General features: G+C 46.2%; 1 protein-coding gene across 4 annotated transcripts in view; it reads left to right on the top strand.

Annotated features, from left to right (window-relative positions):
* Positions 1-21531, top strand: part of LOC140391704 (unconventional myosin-XVIIIb-like) — a 546871-nt gene that overhangs the window by 237142 nt on the left and 288198 nt on the right. For all 4 annotated transcript variants that reach the window (XM_072476590.1, XM_072476756.1, XM_072476499.1 and 1 more), the window contains 3 exons: positions 1928-2087; positions 10256-10439; positions 20446-20671. In XM_072476590.1, coding sequence (XP_072332691.1) covers positions 1928-2087; positions 10256-10439; positions 20446-20671 — 570 coding nt within the window. The remainder of the gene's footprint in view (positions 1-1927; positions 2088-10255; positions 10440-20445; positions 20672-21531) is intronic.

Below are 21531 nucleotides of genomic sequence, written 5' to 3'. Positions count from 1 at the left end.
GTATCCACGTACGTTAATTTCTTAAAGGTGGCATGACAAGTTCATAGGGTGGTGATAAAAACATCTGATTTGTTTGGGTTTGTTAATGGATGAATATAATAGCAAAGAGATCATACTAGACCTTTATAAATCATTAGTTATGCCTAAACTGGAATATAGTGAAATGAAATGAAATGAAAATCGCTTATTGTCACAAGTAGGCTTCAATGAAGTTACTGTGAAAAGCCCCTAGTCGCCACATTCCGGCGCCTGTTCGGGGAGGCTGGTCCGGGAATCAAACTGTGCTGCTGGCCTGCCTTGGTCTGCTTTAAAAGCCAGTGATTTAGCCCAGTGTGCTAAACCAGCCCAGTGGCATGGAGCGGCACAGTGGTTAGCACTGCTGCCTCACAGCTCCAGGGTCCCAGATTCAATTCTGACCTTGGATGACTGTCTGTGTGGAGTTTTCACTTTCTGCCCCTTGTCTATGTGGGTTTCCTCCGGGTGCTCCGGTTTCCTCCCAAAGATGTGCAGGTTAGGTGGATTGGCCTTGATCAATTGCCCCTTAGTGTCCAAAAGGTTAGGTGGGGTTACTGGGTTAAGGGGATAGGGTACCTAGGTAGGGTACCCTTTCAGAGGGTCGGTGCAGACTCGATGGACCGAATGGCCTCCTTCTGCACTGTAGTGATTCTGTGATTTGATTCTTTAATTCTGATTATGTCAAGCCCTTGGAAAGGTTCCAGAGGAGATTTGCCAATTGCCCAGAGATTCCTGTGGGCTCATTGGTGGGTGATTTCCACTAATCCATTGTCTGGTTAGTTTGACACCCTCTGTAGGGTATTTGAAAATGTATTTATTTGTTCACGGGATTTGAACATTGCTGGTTAGGCCAGAAATAATAATAATAATAATCGCTTATTGTCACAAGTAGGCTTCAACGAAGTTACTGTGAAAAGCCCCTAGTCGCCACATTCCGGCGCCTGTTCGGGGTGGCCGGTATGGGAATTGAACCTGCGATACTGGCATTGTTCTGCATTGTAAGCCAGCTATTTAGCCCACTGTGCTAAACCAGCCCCTAATTATTGCTCGACCTTGAGAAGGTGGTGATAAACCACTTTCTTGAACCTCTGTAGTCCATGTGGTGTAGGTACACCCACAGTGCTGTTAGGGAGGGAGTTCCAGGATTTTGACTCAGTGGCAGTTCCGTCAGGATAGTGAGTGGCTTGGGGGAGAACATGCAGGTGATGCTATTCGTACGAGTCTGCTGCCCTTGTCCATCTCGGTGGTGGAGGTTATGCATTTGGAAGGTGCTGTTTAAGGAGTCTTGGCGAGCTGCTGCAGTGCACCTTGTAGATGGTAAACACTACTACCACTGTGCACCAGTAATGGAAGACGTGAATGTTGAAAGCGGTGGACGGTGTGCCAATCAAATGGGCTGTTTTGTCCTGGATGGCGTCGAGCTTCTTGAGCGTTGGAGCTGCACTCATCCAGGTAATTCCCTCACACTCCTGACTTTTGCCTCGTGGATGAACAGGCTTTGGAAGTGAGTTACTCATTGCAGAATTCCCAGCCTCTGGCCTACTTTTGTAGCCACAGTATTTATACGGCTGGTCCACTTCAGTTTCTGGGTAACCCCCAGGACATTGACATTGAATCTGTAGAGTTTCTGGGCAGGACAAACAACAGCGAGCTCCTCAGTGACCCTTGCTTACGGGTCAATGATAATCGTAATGAAAATAATACCCAAAAATGATATTTGATCCCTTTAAAGTGATACAAACCCTTAAAAGTTATTTTTGAGCATTTTTAAAGATGGTTACAAAATCCCCAAATATTTTAGAGTCATTACAAATTTTCCTAACAGTTACGGCGTCTGGGTCTGAGGCAGAATGTTCAACACAACTTGACGAAAGATCCTATCTAAGATCGATCAATGATTTTGGGTTTGCAGAGAAACAGCCAGTGAGGAGGTGCGAGCAGGAACAGCAATTTGTGATTGCCCACCAGCTTGGCACGAACCCTGTGAGGTATGACCTGACGGGCTGGATCAATAAAGCCAAACAGAATATGTCGCGAGAGAACGCCAGTCAGCTGCTGCAGGAATCAAGAATGTAAGTGTTGTAGCCTGATGGACCTGTAAGATCTAGAAGCGAAAACACGCACCCCCTGAGTCATGCAAGCCCGCCGGGGTCCTAGCTTGTACTGCGTCAACTGATCTTTGATTGACAGCATGGCTGCGACAATTGGCCTCGACGTCACTGGGTTAAGAAGGGGAAATGATCAGCCAAGGTGACACTGACTGGGGTGCATGTAAGTTGACATGTGATGATAGTTCTGAGGTAGGCTCCCTGGAGTTCAACGTTGACTTCGCCAACCTGAATGTACTTATTGAATTGATGGTTCTTGTCATAGAGAGACAGAGACTTGCATGTCTCACCATTCGGTAAGACTGACACAGGCATTAATTCATTCATACCTCCTATGGCATCCATGAGCACTTCTATGCCAGTGACATAGACAAGATTTCATAGATTAAAAGTCCCTCTACCCTGTCCCATGTTTACGAACCTAACTCGCACTCTGTTTGGATGTGCACTATTTGCATGAGCTTCCGTTTAGTGGTAATCCAAATCCAATTGCCGCTCCGTTCCTGGTTTCTTACCCGAAAATCAAGCCACCCTCTCCTCTCCTGATCTTCCGACACAGGTCGGGCGAGAGCTGTCTAGTGCTGTGGGCCCTGTATCGAGGGCTGGTGAGTTCGAAGTAAGGAAAGCACGAGCTGCCATAAAGCAGTTAATTTTAAAGTACAGCCACTTTGAGAAGTCAGGGCCAAGGTAGGTTTGTGAGGTACATGGGTTGCGATTGGCGGTTGGTGAGGGATGGGAGTCAGGTAGTCGGGGAGGGGGGGGGGGGTTGTCAGGGGGGTCAGGTGGTCAGCGAGGGAAACGGTACGGTGGTCACTGGGTGCGAGTGGTCAGGGGGGCGGGTGTCAGAGTTGGGGCGTCGGGTGGTTGGAGGGGTTTGGGAGGGTCAAGAGATTATTGGGGGTTGGGTATTGGGGGGGCTGTTGGATGGTTGGGTGGGGTTGAGTGGTTGGTGGATGGGTTTGGGGGGGGGTTCGGGTGTTTAGTAGGAGAGGGTTGGATGGTCGGTGGGTGGGGTTAGAGTGGAGGGGTTAGTACTGTAGTTACCCAGGAGTTAGAAGTGGTTTTAATTCTAATGTTTCCTGGGGAACCATTTTGGTAAGATGGTCGGAACCCTCCAGTGTGTGATTTATATCGTATCTTCAGACGGTTCCCAGTGCACTGCCCAATGGAAGTTTAAACTTCCCTGGCAATTGCAATGCAGTCCTTACCTGGGGACGTCCGTGGGGTATTCCCTAACACATCTTTGGGGTCCCCCCCCCCCAGAGCTCGGAAGTTACACACCATTGCTTTCTACATCAACAACCCTGTGACCATAAGACCATAAGACGTTGGAGCAGAAATAGCCCATTTGGCCCATCGAGTCTGCTCCACCATTCAATGTGATCAAGCCTGACCTGACGTGATAATTCTCAATTCCACTTTCTCACCTTATCCCCATAACCCTTGATTCTCTTATTGACTAAAAATCTGTCTCTGCCTTGGACATACTGAATGACCCAGCCTCTACAACCCTCTACGGTGAGGAATTCCCTCTGAGATAAGAAATTCCTCCTCATCTCCGATTTAAATGGGCGACACCTTTACTCTGAGATTATGCCTTCGGGTCCTAGACTCTCCCACAAGGGCGACACCTTTCCACTTGAGAGGGACAACTGCTTAATCAAAGTTACAGAAATTGCCCACATTCTCCAAGTCTTTCACACAAGGGATGGCAATTTAAATATTCTTAACCCAAACCCATTAAAATCATTTATAATTGACACCGGCACAAAGTAGTTGTTCCTTCAGGTTTCTACAGCTATCTGTGAGCACGAGCCCATGTCCTATGTGGCCCATTGTATGTCGAGCGCTATTTCACCTGTCCTTTTTACACAATGAATGTTCCTTTAGGCTATCTGCATTATTAATACATATTATACCCATGAGCAGTTAATCAATATACAATAATTTATTGTTACTCAGCTCCCTTGTGGGTCTTTGCAATGGTGTTTGCGATTGATATATGCTTCACTTTGGCTTTTTAAACCACATTTAGAATCGTATTTCTGTATTAGAATAAATCTCTTAAGATTAGCATGGATGAGGGCAAGCTTTTTTCGAATTATTTTTCTCAGTACTGTACAAACTATAAAGGAAAGCCTCACTTAAGCTTGATGTCTAAATGGAGATCCTGTTGATTTAATGGAAAATAAACCAGTGATACAAGCTGTTGTTTTATTGAAGAATGTAACAAAGAGCTGAGGCCCTGAACACGGGACACAATAAAGGGCGGAAAGAGTAGGAAAGGAGCTGAGATAATGACACCAAGCAGGTGCACAAATGAGGCCAGAAGTCCTTGGGCTTGATTTTCATCCCAAGCCAGAAAGTGGGTTTGGAGGCGGGCATGATAACAATTTCTCACTACCCCAGGAAGGGGGCTTCTGGAGGTTGGTGGCAACTGCCTGCCAGTTGTGCGTAGCCAGCTGAGGGCATTCTTCATGCATTGTCTGGATTAACCTTACCCTTATATTAATGGAGCACGTAGCTGGAATGGTGGTGCTCTTCCAGTGGCTGGCTGGTTGGGTGTGGGGCAGGAGAAGGGGGGAGGGGGGGGGGGTTTGCCAGAGGTGCATCGGACAAAGAAGGCCACCACAGATCTGCTGAACAGTGAGGGTCTTGACAGGTACCCCCTCCACAATGATGTGGTCGTAGTGTATTTTTTATCATTTACCAGTCTTCCATAAGACCATAAGACATAGGAGCGGACGTAAGGCCATTCGGCCCATCGAGTCCACTCCACCATTCAATCATGGCTGATTTCAACTCCATTTACCTGCTCTCTCTCCATAGCCCTTAATTCCTCGAGAAATCAAGAATTTATCACCTTCTGTCTTAAAGACACTCAACGTCCCGGCCTCCACCACCCTCTGTGGCAATGAATTCCACAGACCTACCACTCTCTGGCTGAAGAAATTTCTCCTCATCTCTGTTCTAAAGTGACTCCCTTTTATTCTAAGGCTGCGCCCCCGGGTCCTAGTCTCCCCTACTAATGTAAACAACTTCCCTATGTCCACCCTATCTAAGCCATTCATTATCTTGCAAGTCACTATTAGATCTCCCCTCAAACTCCTAAACTCCAATGAATATAATCCCAGGATCCTCAGACGTTCATCGTATGTTAGGCCTACATTCCTGGGATCATCCGTGTGAATCTCCGCTGGACCCGCTCCAGTGCCAGTATGTCCTTCCTGAGGTGTGGGGCCCACAATTGCTCACAGTATTCTAAATGGGGCCTAACTAATGCTTTATAAAGCTTCAGAAGTACATCCCTGCTTTTATATTCCAAGCCTCTTGAGATAAATGACAACATTGCATTTGCTTTCTTAATTACGGACTCAACCTGCAAGTTTACCTTTAGAGAATCCTGGACTAGGACTCCCAAGTCCCTCTGCACTTCAGCATTATGAATTTTGTCACCGTTTAGAAAATAGTCCATGCCTCTATTCTTTTTTCCAAAGTGCAAGACCTCGCACTTGCCCACGTTGAATTTCATCAGCCATTTCTTGGACCACTCTCCTAAACTGTCTAAATCTTTCTGCAGCCTCTCCACCTCCTCCATACTACCTGCCCCTCCACGTATCTTTGTATCATCGGCAAACTTAGCCAGAATGCCCCCAGTCCCGTCATCTAGATCGTTAATATATAAAGAGAACAGCTGTGGCTCCAACACTGAACCCTGCGGGACACCACTCGTCACCGGTTGCCATTCCGAAAAAGAACCTTTTATCCCGACTCTCTGCCTTCTGCCTGACAGCCAATCGTCAATCCATGTTAGTACCTTGCCTCGAATACCATGGGCCCTTATTTTACTCAGCAGTCTCCCGTGAGGCACCTTATCAAAGGCCTTTTGGAAGTCAAGACAGATAACATCCATTGGCTCTCCTTGGTCTAACCTATTTGTTATCTCTTCAAAGAACTCTAACAGGTTTGTCAGGCACCACCTCCCCTTACTAAATCCTTGCTGACTTGTCCTAATCCGACCCTGCCTTCCAAGAATTTAGAAATCTCATCCTTAACAATGGATTCTAGAATCTTGCCAACAACCGAGGTTAGGCTAATTGGCCTATAATTTTCCATCTTTTTCCTTGTTCCCTTCTTGAACAGGGGGGTTACAGCAGCGATTTTCCAATCCTCTGAGACTTTCCCTGACTCCAGTGACTTTTGAAAGATCATAACTAATGTCTCCACTATTTCTTCAGCTATCTCCTTTAGAACTCTAGGATGTAGCCCATCTGGGCCCGGAGATTTATCAATTTTTAGACCTCTTAGTTTCTCTAGCACTTTCTCCTTTGTGATGGCTACCATATTCAACTCTGCCCCCTGACTCTCCTGAATTGTTGGGATATTACTCATGTCTTCTACTGTGAAGACTGACGCAAAGTACTTATTTAGTTCCTCAGCTATTTCCTTGTCTCCCATCACTAGATTACCAGCGTCATTTTGGAGCGGCCCAATGTCTTCTTTTGCCTCCCGTTTGTTTTTAATGTATTTAAAGAAACATTTACTATCATTCCTAATGTTACTGGCTAGCCTACCTTCATATTTGATCCTCTCTTTCCTTATTTCTCTCTTTGTTATCCTCTGTTTGTTTTTGTAGCCTTCCCAATCTTCTGACTTCCCACTACACTTTGCCACATTATAGGCTTTCTCTTTTGCTTTGATGCATTCCCTAACTTCCTTTGTCAGCCATGGCTGCCTAATCCCCCCTCTGATAACCTTTCTTTTCTTTGGATGAACCTCTGTACTGTGTCCTCAATTACTCCCAGAAACTCCTGCCATTGCTGTTCTACTGTCTTTCCCACTAGGCTCTGCTCCCAGTCGATTTTCGTCAGTTCCTCCCTCATGCCCCTATAGTTACCTTTATTTAACTGTAACACCTTTACATCTGATTCTACCTTCTTTCTTTCAAATTGGAAATTGAATTCTACCATATTATGATCACTGCCTCCTCAGTGTTTCCTTACTTTAAGATCTTTAATCAAGTCTGGCTCATTACATAACACTAAGTCCAGAATGGCCTGTTCCCTCGTGGGCTCCATGAAAAAAATGAATAAAAATCGCTTATTGTCACAAGTAGGCTTCAGTGAAGTTACTGTGAAAAGCCCCTAGTTGCCACATTCCAGCGCCTGTTCGGGGAGGCTGGTACGGGAAAATCACAAGCTGTTCCAAAAAGCCCTCCTGTAAACATTCAATGAATTCCCTTTCCTTGGGTCCACTGGCAGCATTATTTACCAAGTCCACCTGCATATTGAAGTCCCCCATGATCACTGTGACCTTGCCTTTCTGACATGCACTTTCTATTTTGTGGTGCATTTTGTGCCCCTGGTCCTGACCACTGTTAGGAGGCCTGTACATAACTCCCATTATGGTTTTTTTACCTTTGTGGTTCCTCAACTCTACCCACACAGACTCCACATCATCTGACCCTATGTCGTTTAGTGCTATTGATTTAATTTCATTCCTAATTAACAAGGCAACCCCGCCCCCTCTGCCCACCTCTCTGTCTTTTCGATAGGTTGTGAATCCCTGGATGTTTAAATGCCAGTCCTGAACCCCCTGCAACCACGTCTCTGTGATGCCGACCACATCATACCTGCCAGTCACAATCTGGGCCACAAGCTCATCTACCTTGTTCCGTACACTGCGTGCATTTAAATATAGCACCTTTAATTCTCTATTGACCGTCCCTTTTTGTTTTCTTAGTGTGGTGGACCTTGGTTTACTGAGCCTTTCCATACACTGTGTCATATTTTGTGGGATGGGGACTATCGTAACCTCTCCTGAGTTCTGTCTTTTCGTGCTTTTTTGTATTCCTAAGCAGCTACACTTCCCACTGATTACTTCACCTCTTGGTTCCCTGACTTTCCCTTCCCCCCCCCCCCCAATCTCTAGTTTAAAGTCCTATTGACCACACTATTTACTCTTTTCGCCAGAACACTGGTCCCAGCTCGGTTCAGGTGGAGACTATCCCAACGGTATAGGTCGCCCCTGTCCCAACACTGATGCCAGTGTCCCATGAAAAGGAACCCCTCTTTCCCACACCACTCTTTCAGCCACGTGTTAACTTTCCTTATTCTTGCCTCCCTATGCCAATTTGCACGTGGCTCGGGCAGCAATCCGGAGATTATGACCCGTGAGGACCTGTTTTTTAATTTGAATCCTAGCTCTTTATAATCTCTAAACAGGTCCTCTTTTCTAGACTTGCCTATGTTGTTGGTACCGACATGGACCACAACAACTGGATCCTCCCCCTCCCTCTCCAGTATTCTTTCAAGCCGGTCAGAGATGTCCAGCACCCTAGCACCGGGCAGGCAACATACCATGCGGGACTCTTTATCCTGCTCACAAAGGGAGCAAGTGCCTCATACCTGTTGGACAGGGTCAAGGGCTCAGACTCCTGAGTTCCTGACTGCTGGTTCCCTTTACCTGCCTGACTTGCAGCCACACCCTGCTGTCCCTGGCCACTGACAGGATTTAAACTACTTACTCTGACAGGTGTGACTGCCTCCTGAAACACAGTGTCCAGGTAAGTCTCCCCCTCCCAGATGTGCCTTGAAGCTCAGCCTCCAGCTCATCAACTCTGAGCCGGAGCTCTTCGAGCTGCCAACACTTACTGCAGATGTGGTTGCTGCAGCTCGCAATGGGATCTGCCAGCTCCCACATCAAGCAGCTCAAGCACATCACCTGACCAGCCATCTCTAATTAATTAATTAGTTTAATTTAAGTTTACGAGTTTAGCTGTGTTTTTTTTAAAATTTGGGGCAGATTTGCTATCAACCAATCAGATCACAGCTTCCCTCTGACATCACTTTTGGAGAAAAAAATACTGGAAAACAGGAAGTTACCGTTAGGTTTTTATACTCACAGAGACTGCTCCTCCTCCTCCAAACGGCTCCCGAAATTAGGCCCGAAGAAAGAGAGAGAACAAAACAGTCGGGAAAAAGCACCTTCTCCCACTCTTCACCGAATTACCTCACTGTACCAAATTACCAAGTTTCAAATTCTCACTCTGTCAGCGTCTTACTCACTCAGGCTGTGTCTCCTTGACCAGCGCAACGCTTACTAAGTGCGCTTTTTGTCTGTCTTTTATACAGACTTTAGTATGACTCACACTAAAATTTCAAAGAGAAGACTACAATGTGTACCTTTGTGCCCCCTTAACAGGCCTCAGGTGACTGCCAGATAACTGCCTCTCAGCAATTAGGGTGGGGCAGCTTCAGCCAATCAGACACTAATCTACACTGCACTTTTAACTGAAAAACAGCACAATTAGATTAACCACTTACCTTTCCTGGTTACCTCACTGCACCAAATTACTAAGTTTCAAATTCTCACTCTGTCTTTGTCTCACTCACTCAGGCTGTGTCTCCTTGACCAGCGCAACGCTTACTAAGTGCGCTTTCTGTCTGTCTTTTATACAGACTTTAGGATGACTCACACTAAAACTTCAAAGAGAAGAATACAATGTGTACCTTTGTGCCCCCTTAACAGGCCTCAGGTGACTGCCAGATAACTGCCTCTCAGCAATTAGGGTGGGGGCAGCTTCAGCCAATCCGACACTAATCTACACTGCACTTTTAACTGAAAAACAGCACAATTAGATTAACCACTTACCTTTCCTGGTTACCTCACGGCACCAAATTACCAAGTTTCAAATTCTCACTCTGTTTGTGTCTCACTCACTCAGGCTGTGTCTCCTTGACCAGCGCAACGCTTACTAAGTGCGCTTTCTGTCTTGTCTTTTATACAGACTTTAGGATGACTCACACTAAAACTTCAAACTTCACGTGTCTGCGTGGGTTTCCTCCGGGTGCTCCGGTTTCCTCCCACAGACCAAAGATGTGCAGGTTAGGTGGATTGGCCATCCTAAAACGTGTCCCTTGGTCTCCAAAATGTAGGTGGGGTTACTGGGTGGTGGGGGTTAGATTCGGGGCATGGGCCTTGTGGGGGTGCTCTTTCAGAGGGTCTGTACAGTCTCAATGGGCCAAATGGCCTCCTTCGCATTGTAGGGATTTTATGATCATAATTTTCGTACTGTTTGACCGCGCCACCAGTGAAATGCAACTAATCTATCGGTCATTTCCTCATTCCAGTGAGTTCCTCAAGAAACTTTTCTCTTCACGATCTAAAATCCCGATGATATGCCGATCAGTGTCTGGTTTGGAAGGCACTTCCCAGCAGGCCTTGCACAGGATCAGTTGCGTACGGAAGACTTTCAGCACCAGCTTTGCAGCTGTGAAGAGAAATTCAGTGTGTGCGCTTATCAAGCTGCAAGTAGTAAGTATGAACAGGCTGAGTAATGAAACTTATAATAGGCTTTAGTTTCCATTTAGTTCTATTTAACATAATTGAACTGATGGAAGCCCATCAAATTCATCCCTAGAACTGAGTGCCTGACAGACTCCTGGGGCTAATGTTAAGTTTATGACTGTGCTGGAAATAAAAACAAGGAGAAATGTGAACAGGCAGTTGATTGATTGTTCTGTACTCAAACTCAAAATTACCTCCCCGCCATGCTTCCCCCACCCTGCCGTTTGGTCTTAATACATCTCTTAGCCTTCTTTTAATCTCATACTTTACCTTTTATTCCCTTTGGGATTGGAATCTGAATGGCCATTTTAGGTAGAGTTCACTGTAGTGAAATGCATTAACAAGTGTATGCGTAAATATGTATAGCATCCGACCAGTAGGTGCCAGGCAAGTAGTAGCACGTGACACTAGCCTGGGGGGAGTCTTGAGGAGAAACCATCGTGGTCAGTCGTGTTTGTATTAGTTCCAGTTTTATAACATTGTTTCCTCCCCACAGTCTATTATACTATAATAAAATTAACTAGTTTTGAACTAGATGTTCTTTAGTACGCCATCTCAGTAACTGTCTCTGTACAATGACATAACATTCACTTAACAATATGATCATAACGATGGTATGTTACAGTTCATTCAGGAGGTGCGAGCTGCGGCAACATGCGTGTTCAAACATGCATGTTGTAGTCTCGAGCTATGGATAGTTATGGTAGAGGCTGGAATATCCTTTTCATCACATGGATGAATCTTTCCTGCTCTTCCTGCCGACCATTACTGGGTGGTAGCACCGTGGTTAGCACTGTTGCTTCACAGCTCCATGGTCCCAGGTTTCATTCCCGGCTTGGGTCACTGTCTGTGTGGAGTCTGCACGTTCTCCCCGTGTCCACGTGGGTTTCCTCCGGGTGCTCCGGTTTCTTCCCACAAGTCCCGAAAGACGTGCTGTTAGGTGAATTGGACATTCTGAATTCTCCCTCAGTGTAGTGTTCATTGCAGTGTTAAGGTAAGCCTACTTGTGACAATAATAAAGATTATTATTTAAAACAAGGATTTGCTGGTAGATATACTCGAGCTGTTTGGCCATGCTAGGATTGTACCTTCCTTGGCTATCAAATCCTGGGGCGGAACTCAAACCCAGACTGGTTCAGAGGCAAGGGCGCTAAACTGCACCATCAGACCGCCATAATGAGACATTAGAACCTCCAAAAAGCGGAGGCAATGACTTACTACACTGACCTGGGCCTAGATGGCTAGAGTATTCCGCTGAGTCAGGCCTTTCTCGGCCCATTTGAAACACTAACAATACCATGAGGTCTGAACTGGGCAGTATGGGTGCTTTTATTGGAATCATTCCAGGAATTAGAGGAGGCAGGAGAGAGAGAGAGACAACGTTTTTTAAAAAATTCCTCCTCTTCCTTTGTTACTGCAGCAGATGTCACATTGCAACACTGCCAAATTTAGTTTCCCATAACGGTGGGCTTCCCTCTTGCTGGAGCGCATCATGTGGGGAGCTGATGTTCCATAAATAATCCGAGGAAAATGGCTCAGCACCATGTCAGGGTGGGAATGGCAAGAAGAGGTTACATCCAGGCCAATATGCCGAAGAGCCACCTGATGCCAGCATTATGGGCCAGGGTTTAGAGAATCCCAAGGTGTATCATGGAGTTCACCTGACCCACAGTTTTTACTAGATTGTGGTATGGGGAGCACACGGCCCACTCTACAGGTGTGGTACAGCAGAAAATGGACCAGTGGTTTTTAAAACAAAACAATGTTTATTCTATGAACTCAAGTTAACCTTTCTAAAACAAACAGTGAACATCTTAGCAACCAGTAAATCAAATACACCCCCCAAAGAATACAACACTATTCTTTCCTTTTTATCATTCAAAAGACTTAACAAACCTTCAAACAGGAACGCATTGGGGTTTACATTCAAGACTGAAAACATTTATAATTCTTCTGAATTCACCAAATGATTAAGAGATAGTCCTTCATGGCAGAGATCAACAGCAGTGCAGCTCACAGACACACCCAAGCTTTCTCAAACTGAAACTAAAAAAGCAAAACTGGAGCTCTGCACCACCCACACTCTGACATCACTCCAGTAACATGAGCAGCTCAATTTCCTAAAGGTACATTTCTTAAACACTCATTTCTTAAAGGGTACTCTCACATGACATCAGGTTCCATGTCCCAGGCTAACCCAATACAAATATTGCACCGGGCAGCGAAAGGCTGAAGGGAGGGGCTCAGTCATATTCAGAACCAACATGGACCAGGAATTTGTTCAGTTCCGACGTGATTGGTTCACTTATAAATATATCCAGGAGCTAATCTTATCCAGAAAACCCTGGCCACAATTTCTGAGGGTACTTAAAGCATTGTTCAACAATCTGCGTTTAATTGAGTCAGTCAAGAACCTTCATGGAACCTTCAGTTAGACCAACTTAGCTCCTGCAAGTGAATTACAAGAAAAATATACTGTTTATACAAAGATTAAGTAGAAAATAGTAGCTTCAGTAGAAACACTGCGACCATTTATGCCTTTTGAGGGACTGCTGAGTATAATTCGGCTGTAATTATTATTTTTCCATTAAATATTTGATTTATCCCTAATCATTAAATTGCGTTGATTGCAGAAGTCAGAATGAGGTCTCCTGTGATATTTTTACCGCACTCCAAAGGCAATGGAAAGGTCCTGGGGAAGCGTCGAGTGGATGGAGTGATTAAAACAAGTCTCAGAATGATTCCCCGTAGCTGGGAATGGTGCAGGTGCAATGATATTAGGGAAGATACACTCAAAAGCATACAAAGTTCAGAGTTAGCTGATGAGATTAATTGAAATTCCAGAATTCCCGGTAGAATAAGTACTGTTAATTCGGTCAGTGGTCAGGGACAGAGTGGTGTGACTGCAAGGGAGGCAGGTAGGGGGATCCTGAGTTTAGGAGTTGAGGAGCCTCAGCCCTTGACCTTGTCCAACAGGTATGAGGTACTTGCTCCCTGTGTGGATGAGGAAGAGGGCTGTAGGGAGGATCCGTTGACTGATCACTGCACCATGGTACAGGAAGCCATTCAAGAGGGGGGAGCAAAAAGACAAGTGGTAGTTGTGGGGGATTCTATAATTAGGGGGATTGATGGCATCCTTTGTAAGCCAGATCGTGAGTCCCACATGGTATGTTGCCTGCCCGGTGCCAGGGTGAGGGACATCTCTGACCGGCTTGAAAGGATTTTGGAGAGGGCGGGGGAGGATCCAGTTGTTGTGGTCCACGTTGGGACTAACAACATAGGTAAGACTAGGAAAGAGGACCTGTTTGGGGATTATCAAACACTAGGGACTAAATTAAAGAACAGGTCCTCAAGGGTCATAATCTCTGGATTACTACCCGAGCCACGAGCCAATTGGCATAGGGTTGAGAAAATTAGGGAAGTTAACACGTGGCTAAAGGAGTGGTGCGGGAAAGAGGGATTCCATTTCATAGGGCATTGGCATCAGTACTGGGGCAGGAGGGACCTGTACCGTTGGGACGGTCTTCACCTGAACCATTCTGGGACGAGTGTTCTAGCGAATAGGATAAATAGGTTGGTCACAAGGACTTTAAACTAGCAAGTTGGGGGGAATGGAAGGGTAAAGCTATGGACAGTATAATGGTTAATGGAGAGCAAGGCAGCAGGTTATGTGACAGGTTATTATGTAGAGATATGGGTTCAAAGACAAGGAAAATTAGGAGAAAGGGTAAGAGGAAAAATAATTTGCGAAAAGTTACTGATCAAGGTGTTAGGATTCATAACAAAGACATAAAAAACAGCATAAGTGTACTTTACCTGAATACTCGTAGTATACGGAATAAGGTGAATGAGTTGATGGCGCAAATCATCGTGAATGACTATGATTTAGTGGCCATTACTGAAACATGGTTAAAAGATGGTCACGGCTGGGAGTTAAATATCCAAGGGTATCAAACTATACGAAAGGATAGAATGGTCGGTAAGGGCGGTGGTGTAGCTTTGTTGTTTAAGGATGGCATCCGGGCAATAGTAATGGATGATATTGGTGCTATGGAGGACAAGGTTGAATCAATTTGGGTGGAAATCAGGAATAGTAAGGCGAAAAGGTCACTGATAGGAGTAGTCTATAGGCCACCAAATAGTAACAGGATGGTAGGGCAGGCAATAAGCAAAGAAATAACGGATGCATGTAGAAATGGTACAGCGGTTATCATGGGAGATTTTAATCTGTATGTCGATTGGTTTAACCAGGTTGGTAAAGGCAGCCTTGAGGAGGAGTTTATAGAATGTGTCCGGGATAATTTCCTGGAACAGTATGTAATGGAACCTACAAGGGAACAAGCAGGCCTAGATCTGGTCCTGTGTAATGAGGCAGGATTGATTAATGATCTCATAGTTCGGGATCCTCTTGGAAGGAGCGACCACAATATGGTGGAATTTAAAATACAGTTGGAGGATGCAAGGTAAAATCAAACACTAGTGTTTTGTGCTTAAACAAAGGCGATTACAATGGGATGAGAGAAGAACTAGCTATGGTAGACTGGGAGCAAAGACTTCATGGTGAAGCAGTTGAGGAACAGTGGAGAACCTTCCGAGCGATCTTTCACAGTGTTCAGGAAAGGTTCATACCGACAAAAAAGAAAGACGGTAGAAAGTGAAAAATCGACCGTGGATATCTAAGGAGGTGAGGGAGAGTATCAAATTGAAGGAAAAAACATACAAAGTGGCAAAAATTAGTGGGAGACTAGAGGACTGGGAAGTCTTTAGGGGACAACAGAAATCTACTAAACAAACTATAAAGAAGAGTAAGGTAGACTATGAAAGTAAACTTGCTCAGAACATAAAAGCAGATAGTAAAAGCTTCTACAAATATATAAGACAAAAAAAGAGTGGCTAAGGTAAATATTGGTCCTTTAGAAGATGAGAAGGGAGATTTAATAATAGGAGACGGGGAAATGGCTGAGGAGCTGAACAGGTTTTTTGGGTCAGTCTTCACAGTGGAAGACACAAATAACATGCCAGTGACTGATGGAAATAAAGATAAGATAGGTGAGGACCTTGAGATGATTGTAATCACTAAGGAGGCAGTATTGGGCAAGCTAATGGGGCTAAAGGTAGACAAGTCTCCTGGCCCTGATGGGATGCATCCCAAAGTGTTAAAAGAGATGGCTAGGGAAATTGTAAATGCACTAGAGATAATTTATCAAAATTCACTAGACTCTGGGGTGGTCCCAGAGGATTGGAAAGTAGCAAACGTGACACCACTGTTTAAAAAAGGAGGTTGGCAGAAAGCGGGTAATTATAGGCCGGTAAGCTTAACTTCGGTTGTCGGGAAAATGCTGGAATCTATCATTAAGGAGGAAATAGCGGGGCATCTGGAGGGAAATTGTCCCATTGGGCAGACGCAGCATGGGTTCACAAAGGGTAGGTCGTGCCTGACTAATTTGGTAGAAATTTTTGATGACGTTACCAGTGCAGTAGATAACGGGGAGCCAATGGATGTGGTATATCTGGATTTCCAGAAAGCTTTTGACAAGGTGCCACACAAAAGGTTGCTGCATAAACTAAAGATGCATGGCATTGAGGGTAAAGTGGTAGCATGGGTAGAGGATTGGTTAACTAACAGAAAGCAGAGAGTGGGGCTAAATGGGTGTTTCTCTGGTTGGCAACCTGTAACTAGTGGGGTCCCTCAAGGATCAGTGTTGAGCCCGCAGTTGTTCACAATTTACATAGATGATTTGGAGTTGGGGACCAAGTGCAATGTGGCAAAGTTTGCAGACGACACGAAGATGAGTGGTGAAGCAAAAAGTGCAGAGGATACCGGAAGTCTGCAGAAGGATTTGGATAGGTTAGGTGAATGGGCCAGACCGGCAGATGGAATTCAATGTTGCCAAGTGTGAGGCTATCCATTTTGGGAGGAATAACAGCAGAATGGATTATTATTTCAACGGTAAGATGTTAAAACATGCTGCTGTGCAGAGGGACCTGGGTGTGCTGGTGCACGAGTCGCAAAAAGTTGGTGTGCAGGTGCAACAGGTGATTAAGAAGGCTAATCGAGTTTTGTCTTTCATTGCTAGAGGGATGGAGTTCAAGACTAGGGAGGTTATGCTGCAATTGTATAAGGTGTTGGTGAGGCCACATCTGGAGTATTGTGTTCAGTTTTGGTCTCCTTACCTGAGAAAGGACATATTGGCACTGGAGGGAGTGCAGAGGAGATTCACTAGGTTGATCCCAGAGTTGAGGGGATTAGATTATGACAAGAGGTTGAGTAGACTGGGACTGTACTCATTGGAATTTAGAAGGATGCGGGGGATCTGATTGAAACATATAAAATTCTGAAGGGAATAGATAGGATAGATGCGGGCAGGTTGTTTCCACTGGTCGGGGAAAGCAGAACTCGGGGGCATAGCCTCAAAATAAGGGGAAGTAGATTTAGGACCGAGTTTAGGAGGAACTTCTTCACCCAAAGGGTTGTGAATCTCTGGAATTCCTTGCCCAGTGAAGCAGTTGAGGCTCCTTCTTTAAACGTTTTTAAGAAAAAGATAGATACCTTTCTAAAGAATAAAGGGATTCGGGGATATGGTGTACGGGCCGGAGAGTGGAGCTGAGTCCACAAAGATCAGCCATGATCTCATTGAATGGCAGAGCAGGCTCGAGGGGCCAGATGGCCTACTCCTGCTCCTAGTTCTTATGTTCTAATTCCACAGGTGTGGAAGAGGGAGCGGGACTGAGATTACTGGACTGCCAGGAAAGGTTTGCGGCTTCATTAAAGTAATTGAGCTAATGATACTATTGGCTGGGGACTATTGAATACTATTGGGTATCCCATGATGTATTTTGTGGTTAATCAACTAAATAGAAAAACAGAAATTAACTGAGGGATCTATTAAAAGGGGCGCTCCTAAAATACAAATGGAGCACAGCCCAAAAAGAATAAAAAGGAACTGGAAACGTAAAACATTAAATCAAAATGTGAAAGTTGGGATCGATGAAGCAATTCAACCCTGACGTTGCCCACTGGGCACGGAAGGCCTTGAGTGTGCCTGTGGACACCGCACGCTCCGTCTCCAGGGAGATCTGGCCACAAATGAAGCCACGGAAGAGGGGCAGACAGTCTGGTCGGATGACCCCCTCGGTCGCCCGCTGCCTGGACCTGTTAATGGCAAGTTTCACGAGCAGGTTTACGAGGAGGTCCTCCGCGTTCCCTGCCCCCTCTATGCACCGGATGCCCATAGATCAGGAGCGTGGGGCTGAAGTGCAAACAGAACCTCAACAAAAACATTGTCAAGAAACTGACAAGGGAGTGCAACCTCGGACACTCAACGTAGACATGGCTCACGGACTCCACAAGGCCACAAACGTGGCAAGGCTCTTGGACGTCCGTGAACCGGTGCAGACGGTGATTGGACGGTACTGCGGCACGCGTCACCCTCCACTCCAGGTCCCCAGGTTTTAAAGGGAGGACACCTCTGTAGAGGGACCTCCAGCGATGGGTATCCCATGGCTCTTGGGGAATGATCTCCCTCAATGAGGGGGGCGGGGAAATCATCAGCAGTTTCACCTGCATAAATAGAGCTGGCCAGTGCGGTAGCTTCTTCATGGCCCTCACAGCTAAGCTTTCGTTAAATGAACTGATTGGAGATGAAAAATTAACACGCTGTTGTTTTTTCAGCAAAAGCATTTTAATGCTCACGATTAATAGCAATGTTTGACCCAATTCCGTGTTGTTGGCCGAGGACAAGGCAACTGAATTAAATCACATTTCCCAAACCTTTGATGGAATTATTAATGAACAGACTGTAGGAGCTGACTAGGCCACTCCAGTTCCGCTGGCAGGTTTCCAAGTGCATTATTTTTTTTCATTCATCTAAAATATGAAGGACTTTTTGCAAACATATTCTTGGGGTGAAGCATCATGTCCATATCACAGACTGAGATGAGTGTGGTAAAGGAAGGATTTCCTGATGGAAGCCTGAGAGTCTGGATTTCCAGGACGTTTGGCTGACATGTTTTTAAAATCTTCACGACAGATCTCTTGCCTGATGTTCGGGCAGAGTGGGCAGCACTATAGCACAGTGGTTAGCACTGTGGCTTCACAGCGCCAGGGTCCCAGGTTCAATTCCCTGCTGGGTCACTGTCTGTGCGGCGTCTGCACGTTTGTGTTTGTGTGGGTTTCCCCCGGGTGCTCCGGTTTCCTCCCACAGTCCAAAGACGGGAAGGTTAGGTGGATTGGCCATGCTAAATTGCCCTTAGTGTTCAAAAAGGTTAGGAGAGGTTATTGGGTTACGAGGATAGGGTGGAAGCAAGAGCTTAAGTGGGTTGGTGCAGACTCGATGGGCCGAATGGCCTCCTTCTGCACTGTATGTTCTATGTTCTATGATACCTGTTGGGCAGCAAAACAGCCTTGGAGCAGATGGCTGGTACATTAGAGACTGCCGGGGTCCTGAGGTGGTCAGAGTCGGCATGGGAGAGTCAGAGATTATAAGTGTCGGTGGGTTAGAGGCCATAGTGGGGTGGCGGCAGTCGGAGAATTGGAGGTTGCGAGAGGTGGGGAGAATGGGATTATGCGAATGGTATGGGAAGGCAGAGATCGTGGTGGAGTGGGGTACGCAGAGATCACAGGTGGTGGGGGGGGGGGGTGTTGATGATTGTGGGGCCATGGGGAAGAATCTGAGATCATGCGGGATAGGAGAGTCTGAAATCATGAGGGAATGTGGACTCTGAGATTGCAGAGGGTTGGGGAGTTGGAGGTCACCGGGGGTTTCGGCGTTGGAGTGAGAGACATTGGCCATCATGGTGAGGGAGTCAGATACATGGGGAGATGAAGTTGGCAATCTCAGAATGCTGGTAGGGTGGGCATGTTAAGCATGTTGGGTCTGCTGGAAATATTCCTGCTCCTTTTGGCCCACAAGCAGTGCTATAGAATCATAGGATTTCATAGAATCATAGAATTTATAGTGCAAAAGGAGGCCGTTCGGCCCATCGAGTCTACACCGGCTTTTGGAAAGAACACCCTACCTAAGCCCACGACTCCACCCTGTCCCCGTAACCCAGGTGCATTTATTTCCTCAATCTGCCTTGCCTCCTTTTAGCTGCCAAGATTTCAAAGCCAAAATCTTGTCTCCATGGGTTAAAAATAAAATTCCTGTTTAAATAGGGGCAAAGTCCAAGGAAGAAGTTCTTATCAACCGCATCTTGAGAACAGTTTGGTCACTTGCCCTTGGCCTGACCTACCTGCACTAAAACTGGAAGTGGGTGGTGTCGTGTTGGGTGCTCTGCTACACAGACGAACCAACACGGTTGCGGATGGTACAACTCAGTTTTATTATTAACAATAACAACATCTGTAAACTGGTTACTGTAGTTCGTTTATTACCCTCTGACCTGTGGACCCAGCCCTAACACTATCTTTGAGAAGCACTCAGCACATGGTGAATGTCTGAGTGGCTTGCTGTGAGCTCTGTGCCCTGAGCTGTCTCCTGCTGGAATCCGCGGGAAGTATCGAGTTCCCCGTTTTATAGTGTGTCTGCTCTTGCCTGTGATTGGCTGTGATGTTGTGTGTGTATTGATTGGTCCGTTGATCTGTCCATCAGTGTGTATGTATGTTTGCACCATGATGTTTATCTGAATATCATGATAGGCGGGTTGGGTTTGGATTTCAGAATGTAAAATTTTCCAACCATGTAGATGAACAGTTGTTTAACTGATGTGTCACCAGATGTTGATTTTTAGAAGGGAAGTGTCTGGGCAATTTTAATTGGAAGTAAGAAATTGAAGATCTGCTGTTGTGCGTGACTTAAGTTAAATACTTCGATGTTGGTGAGGACCTTTAATGATACGATCGCAAGCTCTCTTGAGTTGTACCCCAGTCTCCAGTGCAATGACACTCCAATAATGCGATGCACAGTATCCCAAATGATTTATTCTCAATTCAGTTCCAATCGATTTTTAACGCTTTTCTTTGAAATCCTAGGATGTTCTCACAAACCTTATGAAACGTTCTGAAGCACACTTTGTCCACTGCTTTGCAGCAAGATCAGGGGTGAGAAATACTGAAGGGAGAATGAATCAAAAAGTTGAAGATGGAGCAGAGGCGCAGCACAGCAAAGAACAATTGCCGGCTACATTTGATACCCCAACACTGAAGACACAGCTACAGGGATCACAGCTAATGGATGCACTTCGACTCTACAGGCTAGGTACAGTAACAGTTCCAGGATTGTATCATGAATGTACGACTGAAATCTCTGCATTAATTCACCCAGGTTGAGTTGTCCTTTTCCTTGCCAATCAGAGTTCCCTGGCCGTTAGGATTTTCCCGCACCCCCACCTGTGGGTTTTCTAGCGACGTTGGGTGGCTTCAATGGGAAATCCCATTGACAAGCGACAGAAGAGAGAATCCCATCGCCAGCGAAGGGCGCACTGCCAATAAACACACAACTTGAGGGACCAGAGAATCCAGCCCATGTTGTACGTTATTTATTCACTGCAATGTTAATGTAGCCAGTGGAGCTCATACTGCGAGCCCTGCGGTGGAGTTCAGCCTGCGAGCCCTGTGGTGGAGTTCATCCTGCGAGCCCTGTGGTGGAGCTCACTGCAAGTCCTGTGGTGGAGCTCAGCCTGCGAGCCCTGTGGTGGGGTTCAGCCTGAGTCCTGCGGTGGAGCTCAGCCTGCGAGCCCTGTGGTGGGGTTCAGCCTGAGTCCTGCGGTGGAGCTCAGCCTGCGAGCCCTGTGGTGGGGTTCAGCCTACGAGCCCTGTGGTGGGGTTCAGCCTGAGTCCTGCGGTGGAGTTCAGCCTGCGAGCCCTGTGGTGGAGTTCAACCTGGGGGACCTGTGGCGGGCTTTAGCCTGTGAGCACTGTGGTGGAACTCAGCCTGCGAGCCCTGTGGTGGAGCTCAGCCTGCGAGCCCTGTGGTGGAGCTCACTGCAAGTCATGTGGTGGAGCTCACTGCGAGCCCTGTGGTGCAGTTTAGCCTGCGAGTCCTGTGGTGGAGCTCACTGCAAGTCCTGTGGTGGAGTTCAGCCTGCGAGCGCTGTGGTGGGGTTCAGCCTACGAGCC

Source organism: Scyliorhinus torazame, chromosome 1 (genome assembly GCF_047496885.1).
Source record: "Scyliorhinus torazame isolate Kashiwa2021f chromosome 1, sScyTor2.1, whole genome shotgun sequence".
Classification (NCBI taxonomy): domain Eukaryota; kingdom Metazoa; phylum Chordata; class Chondrichthyes; order Carcharhiniformes; family Scyliorhinidae; genus Scyliorhinus; species Scyliorhinus torazame.
This window is presented reverse-complemented; position numbering and strand designations above follow the sequence as displayed.